This window comes from Sorex fumeus, unplaced genomic scaffold (genome assembly GCF_029834395.1).
Source record: "Sorex fumeus unplaced genomic scaffold, SorFum_2.1 ptg000003l, whole genome shotgun sequence".
NCBI classification, from domain to species: Eukaryota; Metazoa; Chordata; class Mammalia; order Eulipotyphla; family Soricidae; genus Sorex; species Sorex fumeus.
Window position 1 is genome coordinate 18,185,359 of NW_026606060.1, and position 18,425 is coordinate 18,203,783.

The 18,425-nt window shown below is 50.6% G+C and overlaps 1 protein-coding gene across 1 annotated transcript in view; it reads left to right on the forward strand.

Annotated features, from left to right (window-relative positions):
* The first annotated feature begins 578 nt into the window (after positions 1-578).
* TCF7L1 (transcription factor 7 like 1) overlaps positions 579-18,425 on the forward strand; it is a 176,521-nt gene continuing 158,674 nt past the window's right edge. The window contains exons 1-3 of the mRNA XM_056116702.1: positions 579-1,217; positions 1,304-1,367; positions 1,593-1,720. Of these exons, the coding sequence (XP_055972677.1) occupies positions 969-1,217; positions 1,304-1,367; positions 1,593-1,720 (441 nt within the window). The 5' untranslated portion in view covers positions 579-968. The remainder of the gene's footprint in view (positions 1,218-1,303; positions 1,368-1,592; positions 1,721-18,425) is intronic.

Below are 18,425 nucleotides of genomic sequence, written 5' to 3' on the forward strand. Positions count from 1 at the left end.
CACGCCTTTAAGTACAAGGGTGGTTGCGCCTTCGTCTTCTGCTCCTGGGCTAAACCACCAGCCTCGCAAACCGCTTCACGGGTCACTGGGTCGACTCTGGTCCGTCAAAGGAATCAGATCCGAATCCTTTATGAACTCCAGGAGGAGAGTCGTTCCATTACGGACGTAACTCTGCGAGCGTGCGTGCGCGAATGTGATCTTTGAGATCGCCGGGTGGTCGGGGGAGCGGACTGGAAAGATTTGGACGAGGTCGAAAAGTTGGGCTGGGGCGCAGGGCGCTCCAGGGGCCCCCGCGGGAACGCGGAGCGGCAGGCCGTGGGCGCACGGCCGGGTGGAGCAGTTCCCGGGATGCGGCTCCGCGCGCGGGCTCCGGCGCGCCGAGGAGGTCCCGGCCGGCCGTGCAAAGTTTTCCCGCAGGGGGGCAGTGCCGCCCGGCCCCGAGCCGACACGGGCCGTGGGAGGAGGGGGTGTGCGGCCCGAGCCGGGCGTAGCTGGAAGAAAGTTCGGGGATGCTGCGGGGGCCCGGGGCGCGGGCCCCCAGCGGCGCGGGGGACCCGGGCGCCCCGGGCGGCGGGGGTCCGGGCCCGGGTCGGGCGGGGGAGACGCGGCCCCCGGAAGGTGCGAGCGCGGGTGTGCGAGCGTGAGTGCGAGTGTGCGAGCGCGCGGCGCGCGGGTGTCAGCTTGCAGCCGGGGCTCCTCCCTCCGGCCCCCCTGCCCGGCCCGGCGGTCCCTCCTTCCTGCCCGGCTCGCCCCTCCCCGGCGGGCCAGGCGCTGGGACGCCCCGGCGGAGCAGGCGGCGGCGGCGGCGGCGAGTTGGGGAGCCCCGAGCTCGGCGCTGCCGGAGGGGCCCAGCCGGCCCCGCTGCCCGCCGGGCCGCGCCCTGTCAAACTTTGCGGCGGCGGCGGCGAGGCGGCGGGAGGGCGCGGGGCCGGGCGCGGAGAGCGGCGGCCCCGGCCCGCGGCCCCACCATGCCCCAGCTCGGCGGCGGCGGCGCGGGGGGAGGCGGCGCGGGCGGCGGCGCGGGCGCCGGGGCGGCGGGCGGCGGCGGCGGCGGCGACGACCTCGGGGCGAACGACGAGCTGATCCCCTTCCAGGACGAGGGCGGCGAGGAGCAGGAGCCCAGCAGCGACAGCGCCTCGGCGCAGCGGGACCTGGACGAGGTCAAGTCGTCCCTGGTCAACGAGTCGGAGAACCAGAGCAGCAGCTCGGACTCGGAGGTGAGTTGCGGCGGTGCCCGCGGCGGCCCCGCCGGGGTCCGGCCCCGCGCCCGCTCAGCGCCCTCGCCTTTGTGTCTCCTCGGCAGGCGGAGAGGCGCCCGCAGCCCGCCCGGGACGCTTTCCAGAAGCCGCGGGACTACTTCGCCGAAGGTACGTGCGGGCCCGGGCGGGCCCCCGACTCGGGGCCCCGCGGCGATCGGCGCCCCCGCCCCGCCCCGCCCCGCCCGCGCCCTCGGCCGTGCCCGGGTCCTCCGCCCCTCCGGCCGCAGCCCTCCCGGGGCGCGCGCGGGGGCACCCGGGGGCTCGGGGCTCCGCTGCCGCGGCGCAGCCCCGGGGCTCGGGGGCCTCATTGCCTCGCCTTGGTCCCGCCCGCAGTGAGAAGACCCCAGGAAGGCGCGTTCTTTAAGGGGCCCCCCTACCCTGGGTACCCCTTCCTGATGATCCCGGACCTGAGCAGCCCGTACCTCCCCAACGGACCCCTGTCTCCCGGCGGAGCGCGCACGGTGAGTGCCCGTCGGGCCGCGCCGGCGCGGGCGTGGGGGTGGGGGGCCGGGCCGGAGAGTTGTGCCCCCCCCCCCCGCCCGCCCCGGGCTCCGCGATGGGGTGGGGGATGGGGCGGGCCCGTGGGGATCCCGGACCGAACTTGTTCGCGGAGTTGAGCTACTCTGCGGCGGCCGACGTCCGGGTGAAAGTAAAGTTGCTTTAAATCTCTCCCCTCCCTCCGGCAGGGGAGAGGCTTTGGGGTCCGCTTCTGGGAAATGTCCTGGGCTCCAGAAAAATTGAGAACTTGGATCTGTGCCGGCTTTTGTGCGGGGGAGGGGCGTGGGGGGTCTCACTTTCCTTCTCTGGAAGTCGCTCAGCTTTCCGTGGCACCCGGGCACCTTGCCCCCCGCCCACCCACCCCCCACTCGCGCTGCAGTGGGCGAGCGCGACCCGGGGTGTCGGCGGCGGCCTGTTCGCAGCCCCCCGGCCCCACCCCCCAGCCCTCTCGCGGGGCCTCTAGTTTTCGGGGGCGCTCAGGATTTTAACCTCGCCGAGAGGATTTCGAGGGCGACCCGAGGCATTCTTCAAGTTGAGGAACTTGGCTTTTTCCCCCTTTGTTGCCGGCTTTTCTCATTTAAAGCAAGCGCTGAGACACTTTAAACCTGTTAATGGGCGCGCATTGTGTGCTGCGCGCTGGCATTTAGAGCCGTGATTAAGCAAATTGACCGGGCCCCAGACGACGTGCAAATGAGGGTGGATCCCAGCGCCCCCTCGCTGGCTCTCCGCTCCCGCCCCCCGCATCGGTGAGGGGCGCTGCCCGGGGACTTGGCCAGGCCTTTGTGTGCTCCAAGCTGCCACTGCACTCGGGGCCCGCCGGCCGCAGTACCACGGTCCGACGGGCGGTCTCGGACCCGCGCCCGCCTCTGGGGTGCCCGGCTCCCCGCGCGGGGCCCCTCGGCGTCCAGGCGCACCGTCGTGGTTCTTGGCATTTCCCGCCCTGCGGCCCGCGGCCAGCCAGTTTGCTTTAGGGGGATAGGGTGCATGAGACTTGGGGCATCCTAGGAGCGGACCCGACCGTCTAACTTTATGCTCAAGGCCCTAGAGTAATGATCCAGATTCAAGGGTTGCCTGAGAAACCCTCGCGGCTGAAGGGGCGCGCCCCGTTGTCATGGTCCAGGAGTTGGTGGCTGTGGGGGTGGCCTTGGGTTCGGTGACTTCGCCGCTGGGATGTAGGAGTGAAAGGGGGAGGGAAACTCTGACTCAGGGAGTGGGGAGTGGGAGCACTCTGCCCTCACCTTTCCAGCAGCAGGGATTGAATGTCCTGCTGCTTTGTCCTTGCTTTGGCGCGCTCCCCTATCCCCCCAAGTCCTGGTCAGTTCTCCATGACTTTTCCTCATTCATGAAAGGTGTGATGCAGGACTTGAAAGAACAGAACAAACTGCTGGGAAGCTGCTTGGCTTGGGTTTCCAGGGTGCCCCTAACTTGAAACCACAGGGCCAGGTGTGGTTCAGCCCAAGTTTGGTCGGGGTGCTGTCACTTTGTGTGAGTGCGCTGTGCAACCCCCAAGCCCCCGTGCCCTCCAGTTAGCCTGAGATGTCTAGGAAGAGCAGAATGGGAGGTGGTCACCGCTGTAAGTCAAAGCTGATGCAGTTCCCAGACATGTCCCCTCTAGGATGATTCTTTCCCAGAACCTCCCCTTGACTCTTTCAAGAGGGGTTGACCAGTGCCCATATGCATCACTGCCTCCTGGGGACATGTTCCTTTGTCAGTCCCTCCTTCCCTCTGCCGTCTTTACATGCCCTCTAAGTGCTTTTCCAGAGGCTGATGTTTGCTGGTACTGAGGATTCCTCTGGCTAAACCCAGGCATGTGTGGGGGGCTTCAGAGCCTTGCTGGGTAGTAGACCGTTCCCCCTGCTTGCCTTTCTGCACTTCACCCCGCTCTGGTCATTCTCCTTTCCAGTTCCCACCATACCCACTTTTTCCTGGTGAATCTTCATCAGGGACTTTGCTAATGTGTCTTGTCGGATACCATACCTAGAGCTTGTCTCCCTGGCAAATTGTCCTTAGAGAAGTAAGTTCAGTTCCCGCCATTGTCTCCTGCACCTAATATGCCTATTCTTGGGCTGTATCCGCCTGATTTAGCAAGATTGTGCGTAGGCAAGATCATGTAGTGAGTGGCTCCTTCAGTTAGACCAACCTGCTAATTGGACCCTATCCTTGGGGCCGCTCGGGAAGAAATGAAGGAAATACATGTGATTGTCTGTATTATAGAGAGTTGAGAGGATGCTTCCCCCTCTCTATGCTTGTATTGATGTAATTAATGTGGTTCTCAGTTGAGGCACAAATGGCCCTCTGTGGGGTTCCCAGCCTGGTAAAACGAACACAGGTAGAAACAGGGCGGAGTGGAGCGTGTGGCGGGAAGGGTGGGGGAGATCTGGGCTCTGCCGTCTGGTCTCTCTCTTGGCACCCCAGGCCTTTTTGTTTTGGTTTCATCTCAACGTTTCACAACCTCAGGCTTTGCTATGTTTTGGTCTGTACATGGTATAAAATTGGGTGACCCCGGGGCACACTGTTGCTCTAATGTTTCTGGAAATACCAAGCCCGAAGCCTAAGTGGAGATTCTCAGGGTAGTACTAAAGGACCCTAGGAAGAGCAAGCGACAGGACCGTCGCACGCTCACCCACTGGCCTAGTTCCTGACAACAGGGCCAGCCAGTCCCTTCATTTGGCCATCAGGCATTACCTTTGCCCTCCACTCTGCTCAGGCTGGGAGCTGGGAAGTGGCCTCTTCCTGAGGCTCTTTAGAGAAGAGGTTCCCCTTAACCTGGGGAGTGTGCCAAGTCTCTGAGCTGTGATTCATTCTCATCTGGAGCCTTGGGGACCCTGGGCAGGGGATAATTGCCGTGAACCTTTCGCTATTTCAAATCACCACCCCCAGATTGCACCTTCATTCATGGAAAGGAGTCATCTGTTTGTTTACTGAGGTTACCTTAGGGATGTTGACTAAAATTTTTTTGGGAAAAGTGTAAGTCAACACAGATTAGGTGGATGTCAAAAATAGTCTAAGACTCCTAAGAGCCAAAAAGAATATTTTGCATGTGGTTTGAAGAGCGAGCTGCAAAGTGATAGAGTAGTTTGCTTGTGATCATACCGTGTATACTAATGACTTTTGGGAAAAGAACACTTCCAGGTAGAATTGCAGGAAGTCACGAGTTTAGTCTAAGTTGGAAATTTAAGAGCTGCTGTGTGCCGTCAATTTGCTCACTCCTCAGATTATCCCTATTTCTGTATGAAATAGGTCTCTTCCAAAGTGTGCTTCTTTGGGGGCCACACCCAACACTTTCTGAGGGCTTTCTCCTAGGAGGAACCGTATGTGGTGCCTGGGATTGAACCCGGTTTGGCTGCATGCAATGCAAACGCCTTATCCCCGCACTCTCTCTCTGCCCCATGTGGACTTGGGTGTTTTTTTTTTTTTCTTTTTGGGTCACACCCAGCAATGCACAGGGGTTACTCCTGCCTCTGCGCTCAGGAATTACCCCTGGCGGTGCTCAGGGGACCATATGGGATGCTGGGAATTGAACCCGGGTCAGCCGCGTGCAAGGCAAACGCCCTACCCGCTGTGCTATTTCTCCAGCTCCTGGACTTGGTTTTAAGTTCTTTTATTCCTCTACTTTCCATGGGCAGCCTTGCTGATAATCCAGAATGCTTCTTGGATGTTTTTTCCCCCGCCACATAGGAACCCAAGCTGCAGTCTTTGTGTTCATATAGAGAAGTTGTCTGTTTGGGAGAGTTGTATGTAAAAGTTAAGTTTAAAAAAAATTATTTTTTGGAAGATCAGTATAAACTTGCTGCTTTTGGTAAAATTCTTTTAAACATTTCATCTAAATATAACTTTTGTTCCATGTTTTTTCTAAATATAGCTCAGGGTTTAATGAGGGCTTTTCACATGGAATGAGCTTTTGTGTGGGCCTTGTCTTGTGTTGCTGGTTTTGGCCCTTGGCTTGCTGATGTGACAGACTCAGCAAAGGGACAGATACCCGTCATTTTCCTTTGGGAGGGTGGATCTGCCAGGGAATACTCGACCTGTTTTTTTTTAATAATTGTGGAACATTCTGGGTTGGTTATCTTAGTTTTCATTCGTCTTCCTCTGAGAATTCTTGAGAAGAAAGAATTTACAAATTTAACTTACGATGGTGGTCTCCAGCCTTTACAGTGATGTGTGAAGTGGGGCTGGAGCGTTAGTACAGCGGGTAGGATGCTGACCTTTCATGTGGCCAACCCGGGTTTGATCCCTGGCACCCCAGATGATCACCCAAGCACCATTGGGAGTAATTCTTGAGCACAGAGCCAGGAGTTAGCACAGCCAGTTGTTGCCCCAGAACAAACAAATGAACAAAAAAAATTGGGGGGGGGGGTGGTTAAATCATTAGCCCGTTGGTAAAATCAAATGCAACTTATATTTCAGTTAGGAATAAATTTTACTTGCTCAACTGGGGAAATGGAGGTCGGCTTTCTTTAGACAAACATTTGCCTTCCTTTCCTCCCGTTTTGCTGCTGTTGTTGCCGTGGGTTCTGCATAGAGCCATGACTGCGGTGCATTTGAGGTTCCTGCACATGTTATGGGGGTCCTCACACACCCCTGGCTGTACTCTACTGGAGATCATGAACCCTGTTGAAACCTATTGGCACCCCACAGCAGAGACTAGTAGACAGAGCCAGACTTGGCCTCACAATTGCAAGGCAGGTGCTTTTGCCAGTGAACCATTGCTAGACTGGCCCCCTTGGGCTAGTACAGGATGTGCATCTAACCCAGGTGCCACGTGACCTCTGAGCACTGCTGCCTTGGCCCTGGTGGTTCCTGAGTCTTCACACTGAACCATCAGTCACCTGGACTCAGTGAACCATCAGTCATCTGGACCGAGTGCTCCCTAAGGGACCCCCCCCCACTCCCTTCACAAAACAACAACAACAACAACAACAACAAAATAAACCCAACAAATGAAATTCAGGCATAGAAGAGAGAACTCAAAGAGCTAATGCTTCGCATTTGGAGGCTCAGGTTCAGTCCTTGGACACCAAAGACCCTGTTGTAAGTAAACGCCCAGTCCCCCCAACACCTGGGTGGTCCAAAAAACAAAGAAAGAAATTAAATTGTAGCTTTTCCATTTCTTCTGTTGTTATTGTGGGCCTGTCTTAGACAATGGTTGAGGGAAATATGGGATTTAAGATGAGTTTGACTCAACTTTGGTCTTAAGAGACTTAAACATTGAGTTCAAAGTAATGTTAGCACAAACCACTGTAATAGGAAGTCTGAGTTAAGGTCATTAAAGTTCAGGGCTGATGTACAGTGGCTCAGGCACTTGCATCTGCTGCCTCTGCCCAGAGTTTGATCTCTGGCAGCCCCAGGAGTGATCAAGAGTAAGCCTTGAGCAAAGCTAGGTGGGCCCAACCCTCCTCTCCCCCTCTCCCCCAAAGTTATTTAAGTCCAGAGAAGAATTTTCAAAATAAAAGTAACTTAGATTTGCTTTGGATTATACTGAGGAAGGAATAGGAAGTTATTTTGTTTTCCTTCTGGGCCGCACATAGAGGTGCAGGGGATCAGACCCAGGACTGCAGGCTGCAGAGCGTGCACCCCAGCCCTCTGTGCTCTTTCCTGGGCCCCCCAAAAAAGCTTTTGCAAAATCCTGACATGGGACTCGAGAGATAGTACAGTGGGTAGGGTGCTTGTCTTGCATGCAGCCCACCTAGGTTTGATCCCCGGCATCCTTTATGGTTCCCCGAGCTCTTTGAGGAGTAATTCCTGAGTGTAGAGCCAGAAATAAGCCCTGAGGACTGCTGGTGTGGCCCAAAAAACAAAAAAGTAAAAAGTCCTGACAGGGTTGTAGAGATAGAGTATGGAGTTTAAGATGCATTCCTTGCATGTGGTTACATTGGTTATAACCCTGGTCCCCCAAGCATCACTAGATGTAGCCTGAAGCTGCCAAGCCCTGTCAGCGTGACCCCAGTGATCCCTACACCATCGGGGTCAGAGCAGCAGTGGCCCCGGACCCCTGAGTGCCACTTGGGAGTCCAGAACAGAAGAGACCTGAAACTCAAACATGCATTGGTCCAAAAAATTCTTGCTAATTACTGAGAAATGGTTGGTGAGGTGTTTAGGGGAAGTGAGGATCTTTTTCATTCCCATCCTGAGGGCGAAGCCAGCGCAAAGGTGAAAAGTTCAGTGCTATTTGGGGTAATAGAAATGATTCCATCTGCCTGGAAGGAAGGGGGACAGGAGGCTTGAATGCCAGGGGTGGAATCTGATCTTTCACACGAAACCCCGTCGAGAAAGTTGTGCTGGGATGTGCTGTGACTCATCCATGGGTTTAGAAGGATGCAGGGGAAGAGGATCCGGAAGGAGATACAAGAGTGAAGGCCACAGTCATGCAGAAGGAGGGGCAGATGGGATCAGAGATGCTGGGTGGCGGCTTGCGTAGGTAGGACCAGTGGCCGTGCTGATAGCGACTCACTCCTTGACTTTGCAACTGGTTGACTTCGATGTACTTCAAAATACTGCAGCTGCAGGGCTGGAGTGATAGCACAGCGGGTAGGGTGTTTGCCTTGCAGGGGGCAGACCCAGGTTTGATTCCCAGCATCCCATATGGCCCTCTAGGCACTGCCAAGAGTAATTCCTGAGTGCATAGTCAGGAGTAACCGCTGTGCATCGCCGGGTGTGACCCAAAAAGAAAAAATATATATACAGCTGCATCCAGAGGCAGATGCTAGAATGTGATCAGGGATACGAAAGGACTGGCGTTCACGTCCTGTGTCATGAGTAATCTAATAATGTATTTTCCAGGTTTTTTCTGTTCCTCTGTTGTCAGATGTTCTTTTGTAATGGATTGGATTTAAGAAATGATGAAATAAATTCCACTGCCAAACCTTGGCACTTGGAAATGAAGGGAAGGTGGCAACACACGGAACAGAAAGGGCTCTGCCCTTTTCTCCTGCTGCATAACCGGCCTAAGGTGCTGTTCAGTTCTTATTTCCTTCTGTCTGGGCACCACACCAAGCAGTGCTCAGGCTCTGTGCTCAGCAATCACGCTTGGTAGGGCTCGAGCTACCATGTGGGGTGCTGGGTATTGAACCCATGTCAGTGGTGTGCCTTCCCCACTATCCTATCTCTCCAGTTCATTGTTCAGTATTTTATTTTATGGGGAAGGGGATCACATCCGGAGATGCTCAGGAGTTACTTCTGGTTCTGCACTCAGGAATTACTCTGGGTGGTGCTCAGAGGACCATATGTGATGCCAGGTATCAAACCCAGGTTGGCCACGTGCAAGGCAAATGCCCTATCTACTGTACCATCACTCTGGCCCCCGTTGTTCAGTGTTTAGAGATTTTCGAAGTCACCTCAGTGGCCAGGTACCTTGGAAGGTCTAAGATAAAGTACCTTGAAGGTACCTGGAAGGGTCTAAATAGAATACGTTGAAGGTACCTTGAAGGGTCTAAAATAAATCTCAGAATCCTAAATTCTTCCTTTTCGTTGTGTATTGCCTGCAATTTACATGGGGAAAGGAACATTTTGCTTAGAAATATGCTTTAGAAGCTGGGGAAAGAGCTCAAAAGAACGGAGCTCTTACCTGGCATGCCAGAACCTTGGGTTCTGCAGGTTCCACAAATACTGTCAGGAGCAATCCCTAGCCCCTGACCAAGCACTGCCAGTGTGCCACCCCCAAGATAAAAATACACTTCAAAGTTTTAAAATCAAATCAAAAAGTGTTTTAACTAGACTTGGCCTTTTCTAGGCTTCTTATCAAGAAAGTGATAAGACGTGATAATTAGCCACAGAGAGTCCTCAGAATAGGAAATGAGCTTATACCCTCCCTCTCATACTAGGTTTTGTTCTGGAGGAGGAACAAAACTCACCCAGGAGGTCACCCCAATTGTAGAAACCAAACAGACCAAATTCACGGAAGAAGAAGCTCCTAACAACTACCACATATGAAAAACTATGTTCAGCCTCCCAGGTAGCCCCAAAATGCTAATAAAGAAAATCATTCCCACTCCCCACCCCCACCCCAAATTAGCAAAGATTTTGTCAAAGGTAAAGAAGCAAATGGAAGGAAAGAGTGAGTATTCTCCAGCCGGAGTAATAGCACAGCAGGTAGAATGGCCAACCTGGGTTCAATCTCTGGCATCCCATATGGTCCCCCTAAGCACCACCAGGAGTGATTACTGAGTGCAGAGCTAGGACTAACCCCGGAGCATCGCTGAGTGTGACCCAAAAAAACAAAGAAAAAAAAAGTAGTGAGTGTTCTCATTTGCTGTTCCTGGAATGTGTAAATAGCGCCATCCAGGTTGGAAAGGCATAGTATTTGTCATGGTTCCTGACCAGCTAGGAAGTGGAGACTTGCAATTCCTATTTCATTGCTGTGCAAATAGACTTGTAGAGGTCAAGTATCTTGCTCAAGGTCACACTCCAGGTTATTGAAGGCGCCAGGATTTGAACTTGATTGTGGGTCCCAAGTCTTGATGTTCCCTTTCTTCCCTGTGACTTTACCACGTGCCTGCTGATAGGACTGGCCCCTCCTCCTTTCCCCGAGAAGGGAAGTTGAACTTTGTTTCTTGGTTCAAAAATCCTGCTGTGAGTTATCAGATGGGTGGAGGGTGGGTAGATTTGTTCAGACTTTATAGATTCGACCTGGGAATGTGCCTTCCCAAATAAACAGTTCTGTAAGTGAGTGTCTGTGACTCAAGTTCCTTCCGCCAGTCAGCCCTCTAGAAGCATTAAATAACCTTTAGTGGGGGACCCCAGGAACTGTTAAATCCCTTTTTAGAGGAAGAAGTGGTCTACTAGCATTTGGATCTGAGGGCCTGTGTTTTCTTCATTGAAATTGGTGAGGTTTGGAGGAAGATGTGTGTTTTGGGGGGAGGAATAAAGTTACTACCCCAGTAGTTTGGGTAACAGTGTAGTTTGGTGAATTTAATAGACCAGGTTTTGGTGAACCAAGTATGAAACTATTATTGCCTTGATGCAATTTCTCAAAATATCTTATAAATTGCTTGCTTTGTGGGCATTTATATATTTTTTAGGGAAGCACTAAGACTGCATTATGCCCTTTCTCTGTCTTTGTATGCAGGTGTGATTCAGGGCCTTTTCCCTTCAGTACCCAAATGTCTTTCAGGTGGCCTTTTTCCAAACCCCAGTAGCATGGTGGAAAGATTAGCAGGAGGGACTTTTGAGTGTGGTGGTGGGAACTGGGGAAGGTATTGGGAGTCCTTACACACTGTCCCAGAGATCTGGGCGCTGCAAGCTCTTTGTGAGAGAAGTGCTTTGTACCCCATAAAGGAAATGGGTCATTATTTATGGCACTGACCGTAGAAAATGCATAGAAAAGAAAGGCATAATATGCACAGAACAGAAAGGCATAAATATGAGAATATCTGTAAGAAGAAAAGGGGTCAAATAAGAAAGGAAAACAAATGATGTGGGAATAAATTAGTATGAAAACCAGAGCAATTTGCAAATCCAAATTTGTTGGCAGTGGTGTTTGGGAGGGCATTGTTCCCTTTAATTCCAAAGAGGATTAAAATCAATTGGATTTATTCAAATTCTAGAGTGGGTTGGGTGCTTCTCTCCTAGATTCTTATGCAAGGGCCCTGCCAGGGTGCCTGGGGCCCTGTGAACCAGAAGGGCTCACACAGAACCCGCCCAGGCAGGCGCCCATGCTGGGGGATGTAAACAGCTGTGAACGGAGTAGGCCACTGCACATTGCAGAAAGCAGTGTTACAAACAGAAATGTACCTCAAGTAGAACACATTGCCCCTGGAACACCAATTGAGTAGTTCCTAAGCCCCACTGGTTATAATTTCCCCCTCCAAAAAAGATTTTAAGAAAAAATTGGGGGGGGGGGTGCACAGACAGCTGTGTGCAGAGCAAGTGCCTTACCTGTTGTACTATCGCTCTGGCCCCTCAAAAGAAAAAAACCCCTTTATTTGCCGGTGTAAAAGGGCTTACACTCAGAGGTTCTCAGGGCTTACTCCTGGCACTGCTCAGGGATCACTTCCAGAAGACTTAGTGGGGGGATTTTCTGAGGTGCTGGGGATCAAACCTGGGTTGACTGCTTGCAAGATAACACCTTACTTGCTCTCTGGCTCCCTCAAAAAGACTTTTTAAAAAAATTTTTTTTTTTAGTGAAACACCGTGAGGTACAGTTGTAGGCTTACAAGTTGTTGTGCTTGGGTTTCAGTTATACAATGATCAAGTACCCATCCCACCACCAGTGCCCATTCTCCATCCCCACCATTACCAGTATCCCTCCCCCCCATCCCCCATCCCACCCTGCCTCTGTGGCAGGGCACTTCCTTTTGTTCTATCTCTGGTTTTGGGTGCTGTGGTCTGCAGAAGAGACATTGGTGGCAATCATGGACTACTTTCAGCAGGCATCTCCCATCCTGGGCAGATCTTCCCAGCACCCTTTATTTGGTGCTCCCTTCTCTATCCGAGCTGCCCTTACCCTTAGAGTGTGCAGCTGGCCTCTAAGCCATGGAGTGAACAACCTGGTATTTATCACAGCTGTTCTTGGGTGTTAGTCTTTTATTTTGTTACTTTATGTTACCCAGATGAATGCAGTCTTTCTATGTCTGTCCCTCTCTTTCTGACTCATTTTGCTTAGCATAATATTTTCCATGTAGTACCACTTGTATGTAAATTTCATGACTTCATTTTTTCTAACTGCTACATAGTACTCCATTGTGTAGATGTACCAAAGTTTCTTTAACCAATCATCGGTTCTCGGGTACTCAGGTTTTTTCCATATACTAGCTATTGTAAACAGTGCTGCAATGAACAAACGAGTGCAGATGTCACTTCGACTATACTTTTTAGCCTCTCCGGGGTATATTCCCAGGAGTGGTATTGCTGGGTCAAATGGGAGCTCAATTTCTAATTTTTTGAGAGTCGTCCATACTGTTTTCCAAAAGGGTTGAACCAGTTGGCATTCCCACCAGCAGTGAAGGAGGGTCCCTTTCTCGCCACATCCGCGCCAACACAGGTTGCTTCAAAAAGACTTTTTGATTAAGCCCTGACTCTTCACTTTTAGTAGGTGATTCACAAACATCAGTTGAATATTGAGAGCATGGATATTTCCATTACTATTTAAACAACAAAACAACAGCAACAACCCAAAGTGCTCTATCACACCATTTCCTACCGTTGCTGTGCTGATAATATCTTCTCTTTTCTCCCTGTGGAGGCTGAGTGGTATGTCACCTCTCTAGAAGGTGGAAGAGCCAGTATTCAGCCACAAGTTGCCCTCAGCTGAAAGGTGACAAGCAAAATGAAAGTGAAAAAGGCCACCTCAGGCCAGATCCATAGAAATGCTGAGTTCAAGTGAAAGGTGAGGCCTGACAAAGGTCTCTGCATGCATGCCCGGGGGAGGGGGTGCAGCCGATTCCATTAGGAGGCACTTTGTTTTGCTACTTTGTTGGGGTCGAACCTGCCTTAAAGGCTCTTCAGGGTTTCAGTGGTGGTATTTATTGCTGCCTCAGTCTTCCTTTGCTGTTTTTTTGTGGAATGTTTTTCCCCTCAGTTGCCCTCATGGTTTCCTTTTGACTTCTTGAGGTGGTCGGCTTGGTTTTTGAGAGCATATGTTTGTCTGTGATGAGTGTGGTTGACTCACATTCTTGCATATGTATCCATTTTATTTAATATGTAAATTGGGTATAATTTGGATTTCACAATTCTGTTACCTATTTAATTTCTTCTAGGTGGGTTGTGTACAGGGTAGATGTAGAGGGTATTAGTGATCTTTCAGATGAAAACTGTTTATCTCTTAACATTCTGAACTTTTCTGTTATGAAATGATTGTCAAGGACTCAGTCAAACTCGCACAGCTGTGTGTGCCTCTGACCCCCCGCCCCTGATAATTTATTGGGGAGTGACAGAATTCAGAAATGAATCCTTTACAAGGCTGTTGAGGCCCTCCTTGAGGAGAACCTGGAGTTGGGGTTATGCCTGCTGGTGCTCAGAGGCCAGTCCTGGTTCTGTGACCATAGGTCCCCAAGGCAAGTTATTTAGCCCTATTCTATGTCTCTGGCCTTGGAGAACCTCTGTAGGACTTATTTTGACCTTGCACTGAACGAGAGGAAACGGGGACTTGGATGGGGAAAATCCTAAGACTTGGGAGGAAGGACCCCGTTCCACATACAGGGGAGGTAGAATTGTTGAGGGGGCTGGGACTTGGGCTGGCCATAGCCTGTCTCTGTGGCTTTATCACCTCAAGCCCTTTTAAAAAGAATTTGGCCAGAGTTCAGGTTACTCCTGACTCTGTACTCAGGGATCACTCCTGGTGGTTCTCAGGGACCATATGGGATGCAGGGATTGAACCTGGATCAGCCTCGTGCAAGGCCAGTGCCCTATCCACCCACTGGGCTGTCGCTCTGGCCTGCTTTGACCTTCCCTCAGCCTTTTTGACAGAGATTATAGTAGCATTTGATGATTATAGAAATCAATGTGTTATTTTGTTTTTGTTTTGGGGCCACAGCCAGCAATTAATTACTCAGGAGTTACTCCTGGCCCAGGCCTCAGGAATTACTTCTGGCAGTGTACAAACCTGGGTCTGCCACTCAGACCCAGAAATCAACATTTGACAATGTTTCAAAGCCAGGATTCATCTAGATAGTAACTATGTATCAACATCACAGGGTGAGTCTCTGGGTTATACAAAAGAAATAAGGGGCCAAGCCATCCTACAGCCCCTAAGGCAAGAAACAAAAAGTTATTATGGGGCTGGAGCAATAGCACAACAGGTAGGGCCTTTGCCTTGCAAGTGACCGACTTGGTCGATTCCTCTTGGAGAGCCAACAAGCTACCAAAAAAATTGTGGGGGTTGGACCACACCCATTGATGCTCAGATGGTGAGGGTGGGAGGTGTGGGGTTGAACTGGGATCTGCCAAATGCAAGGCAAATGCTGTCATATCTGTGCATCTTAGGCCCTATAAAAACATTTAATATGTTTTTATAGGAAATAATTAAATGGTATCATATGGAGAGATCCAGAATACTTAAAAAGTACCTCAACTTCAGCAAATACTTTATTCACATAGTCTGAGTTTCTTTTAACAAAATTGCCAGATTGTGCAAGCTCTTCCTTAAATGGCTATCAACGGAATAATATATATGGATATATCACTTATTCATCTATTTAAAATTTATATAGATAATATATCATCAACATATAACAAATACAGTCTATATAAAATAAATTTTAACTTTACTTTGGTGTAAATTCAGACTTTAAAAGATACAAAATAGTACAAAGAGTTTCTGTGTACTTTTCCTTATCTGCTCCCCCCCAGTAACAAATGCTACATTTTTCCTTTCTGTAACTTTTTTCTGAATCAGTTAGAGTAAGTTGCAGCAGACGCAATGCCCTTTACTCCTAGATGCTTATGTCTTAAAGCCAAGAAGATGTACAAAGAAAGCTTCTACATCAGCAGAGTTTTATTGTTTCAGCTACAGACCATAGGTTAAATTTCCCAGTTGTCCCCCTGATGTCTTTTGTAGCACAAAAAATAAGGAAAAAAATCTTTTTTTTTTTTTAAGTGTTTTGGTTTTTGAGCCACACCCAGTTGTGCACAGGGCTTGCTCCTGGCTCAGTGCTTCCGGATTACTCCTGGCAGGTTTGGGGAATCAAAAAGTGTGCTGGGGATCAAACCCAGGTCTGCCGAAGGCAAGGCAAGTGCCCAACCCATTGTACTGTATTTCCAGCCCCAGGGTGAAACAATTTTGGAAGGGAAATCTGGATAATACAGTTGTAAGATGCTTGCTTTGCATGCAGCCAACCTGGGTTTATTCCCCAGCTCTCTCTTTTTTTTTTTCTTTTTGGGTCACCCCAGGCCATGTACAGTGGTTACTCCTGGCTCGTGCACTCAGGAATTACTCCTGGTGGTGCTCGGGGGAACCATATGGGATGCTGGGAATTGAACCCAGGTTGGCCGTGTGCAAGACAAACACTCTACCTGCTGTGCTATCACTCCAGCCCTTCCCCAGCTCTTTGAACGGTCCCCTGAGCCTCACCAGGAAGTGATCCCTGAGTACAACTGTGTACATCTCTCGCCCCCCCCCCCCCCAGTTTTTCTTTGGAATTGGGGGCGGGGAGTGGGAAAAGACAGGATCTAGAATAAGAAGTTCAGGATTGTGTGTTACGCTTAATTGTTCTGTTTCAACATCTTCTACAAGTCTAGAACTCTTTTCTTCGTTTTGGGCCTGCTCTTGGGGGACTGCTCCCAGTTTGGTGCTGGGAGAGTCATGTGGTACAGGGGTCGAACTCGGGCCTCGCACATGCATGGCCAATACCCTACCACTGAGCCACAGCCCTGGCCTAGAACAATTTTTTCAGTCTGTGCTTTGTCTCTTGTGTTCTTGACATTTGAAGAGTACAAGCTGTTTATTTGTAGAAAGATTCCTGAACTCCCCTCCCCCCTCCCCCCTCCATGCTTTTTTCAGGAGCCAATTCAGGCTGTAAGTTTTCAGCAAGAATGCTGTAGTTGACGGCATGCGCTTCCCAGGGCTTCTCAGGAGCTGCATCTCTGCTTCTCAATATAGACAGGGCTCCTTTTGATCACTTGATTAAAATTATGTCCGCTAGGTTTCTTCAAGAAGGTTATTATTTTCCTCTATAATTAATAGGTATGTTATTAAAAAAATACTTTAAGAAGCTATGTAAAATCGCATGATTTTCTCACATTTTGTTTTGTTTGGGGGCCCCATCCAAAAAATGGTCAGGGGTTACTCCTGGCTCTGCACTCAAGAATTAACTCCTGGCAGTGCTCTAGGGACCATGTGGGAGGGCCAGGGATCAAGCCCGGGTTGGCGGCATGCAAGGCATTAAGTGTCCCACCTGCTGGACTATCATTCTGGCCCCATAAACATGCCTTTTCTCATCAAACTTTTTACTCACTGGTTTTAGTAGCCATTGATGTTTTCTTGTCAGTTACTGCTGTGGTGAAGTTTGATGTGTAGTGAATAAACTTGAACAAGGGCAGGGGAGCAGTCCTCTCAGCTTTGTTAGTTGCTGGGTGGTTTGCAGGGTGCTTTGGCGCATACAGATAGTGAAGGAACCTCATTAGGTTTTTATCTGGTGACTCCTGTGGAGTTTCTCACAGTTAGGATTTTATTAAATGCAAGCTCATCATGTCTGGAAACATGTTTTCCTGTCCCCTGTAGTTCTAAAACCATGAGCTGGCTTTAGATTCTTGATCAAGAGTCAGGGTTCCCTCTTGTCCCCCATTTAAAATTGGTTTTTGCAAGGCTCTTCCGTAGGTGTCCTTGCACTCGAGACACCTCGGTCCGCTAGTCTCTCTGATGTTAGTGGCCACTGGTGAGCATCACCTGACTCCATGACTCCATTAGCATTTCAAATGATGGATCTGTGAGTTGCAATTGTGTTTTGTTTTGTTTTGTTTTGTTGGGTCACACTGGGTGATGTTCAGGAGTTGCTCCTGGCTCTGCACTCAGAAATTACTCCTGGCGGTGCTCAGGGGACCTTATGGGATGCTGGGGATTGAACCGGGATCAGCTGCATGTACGGCAAATGCACTCCCCACTGTACTATTGCTACGGCCCCAAGTTGCAATATTTTAAGAAGAGAAACCACTCTAGATCAGCTGTTAGTTACCGAACATCAGCGATTAGCAAACTAAAGCCCACAGACTAAAATTCAGCTGGCTTCTTATGTGTTTATTTAGGGTGGGGGGAGGTTGAACTACATCCAGCAGTGCTCAGGGGCTACTCCTGACTCTGTGCTCAGGGGTCACTCCTAGTGGTGGTTGGGGACCACATGAGGTGCTAGCATATTCAAGGCTAGTGCCTTAGCCCCTGTACTGTCTCTTCAGCCTGGCTCCTTTATTTGCGGGGAGGAGTGTACACTCAGTTGTGCTCGGGACGTGCCCTTGGTTCTCATCTCAGAGGTGACCCCTGACAGTGTGAGGGACCATAGTGGTGCCAGGAATCAGCCGGGTGGGCTACATGCGGGACAAGCACCTTCCTAGCTGTGCGATCTCCCCAGCCTGCCTGCTCCTTTCTGTTTTCGTTGTTTGCATGTTTGGGGGCCAGACTCTGGTGCTCAGGGGTATATCTGGCTCTGTTCTCAGGAATTACTCCTGGTGGTGCTCAGAGGATCATATGGGGTGCCGGGAATTGAACCCAGGTTGGCCTCGTGCAAGCCAAGTGCCTTACCCGCTGTACTACCTCCACACAGTCCTCATTTATTTGTACTGTCGGTGGCCACTTTACACTCCAGAAACCAAACTGAATAGTTGATAAAGCCTATAGAGCTGAAAAGATCTGCCTCCTTACCTAACATATTGTTGACCCATGCTCTAAATCTTATGAAGAAAGCAATTTAATTGCTTCCTTTCTTTTTGTCAGTTTTCTGGACCAGAGAGAAACTTAGAAATAGGAGCTTGAGTGGTAGTACAGCAGATAAAGCACTTGCCTTGCATGCAGCTGACCTGGGTTTGATCCCAGGCACCCCGTCAATCCCCCAACCCCCCTAGGAGTGATCTCTGTGTAGAGAGCCGAGAATAAGCTCTGAGCACAGTTGGCAGTGGCCCCCAAACAAAACAAGTATTTATGTTTTCAGTTGTTTTTCTGATAGCCTGTAAAGGTGACCAATGAAGTTATTTCCTTAAATGTCATGTGCTCTTGGTGTTACATTTGATGTATTTTAATCTATTTGT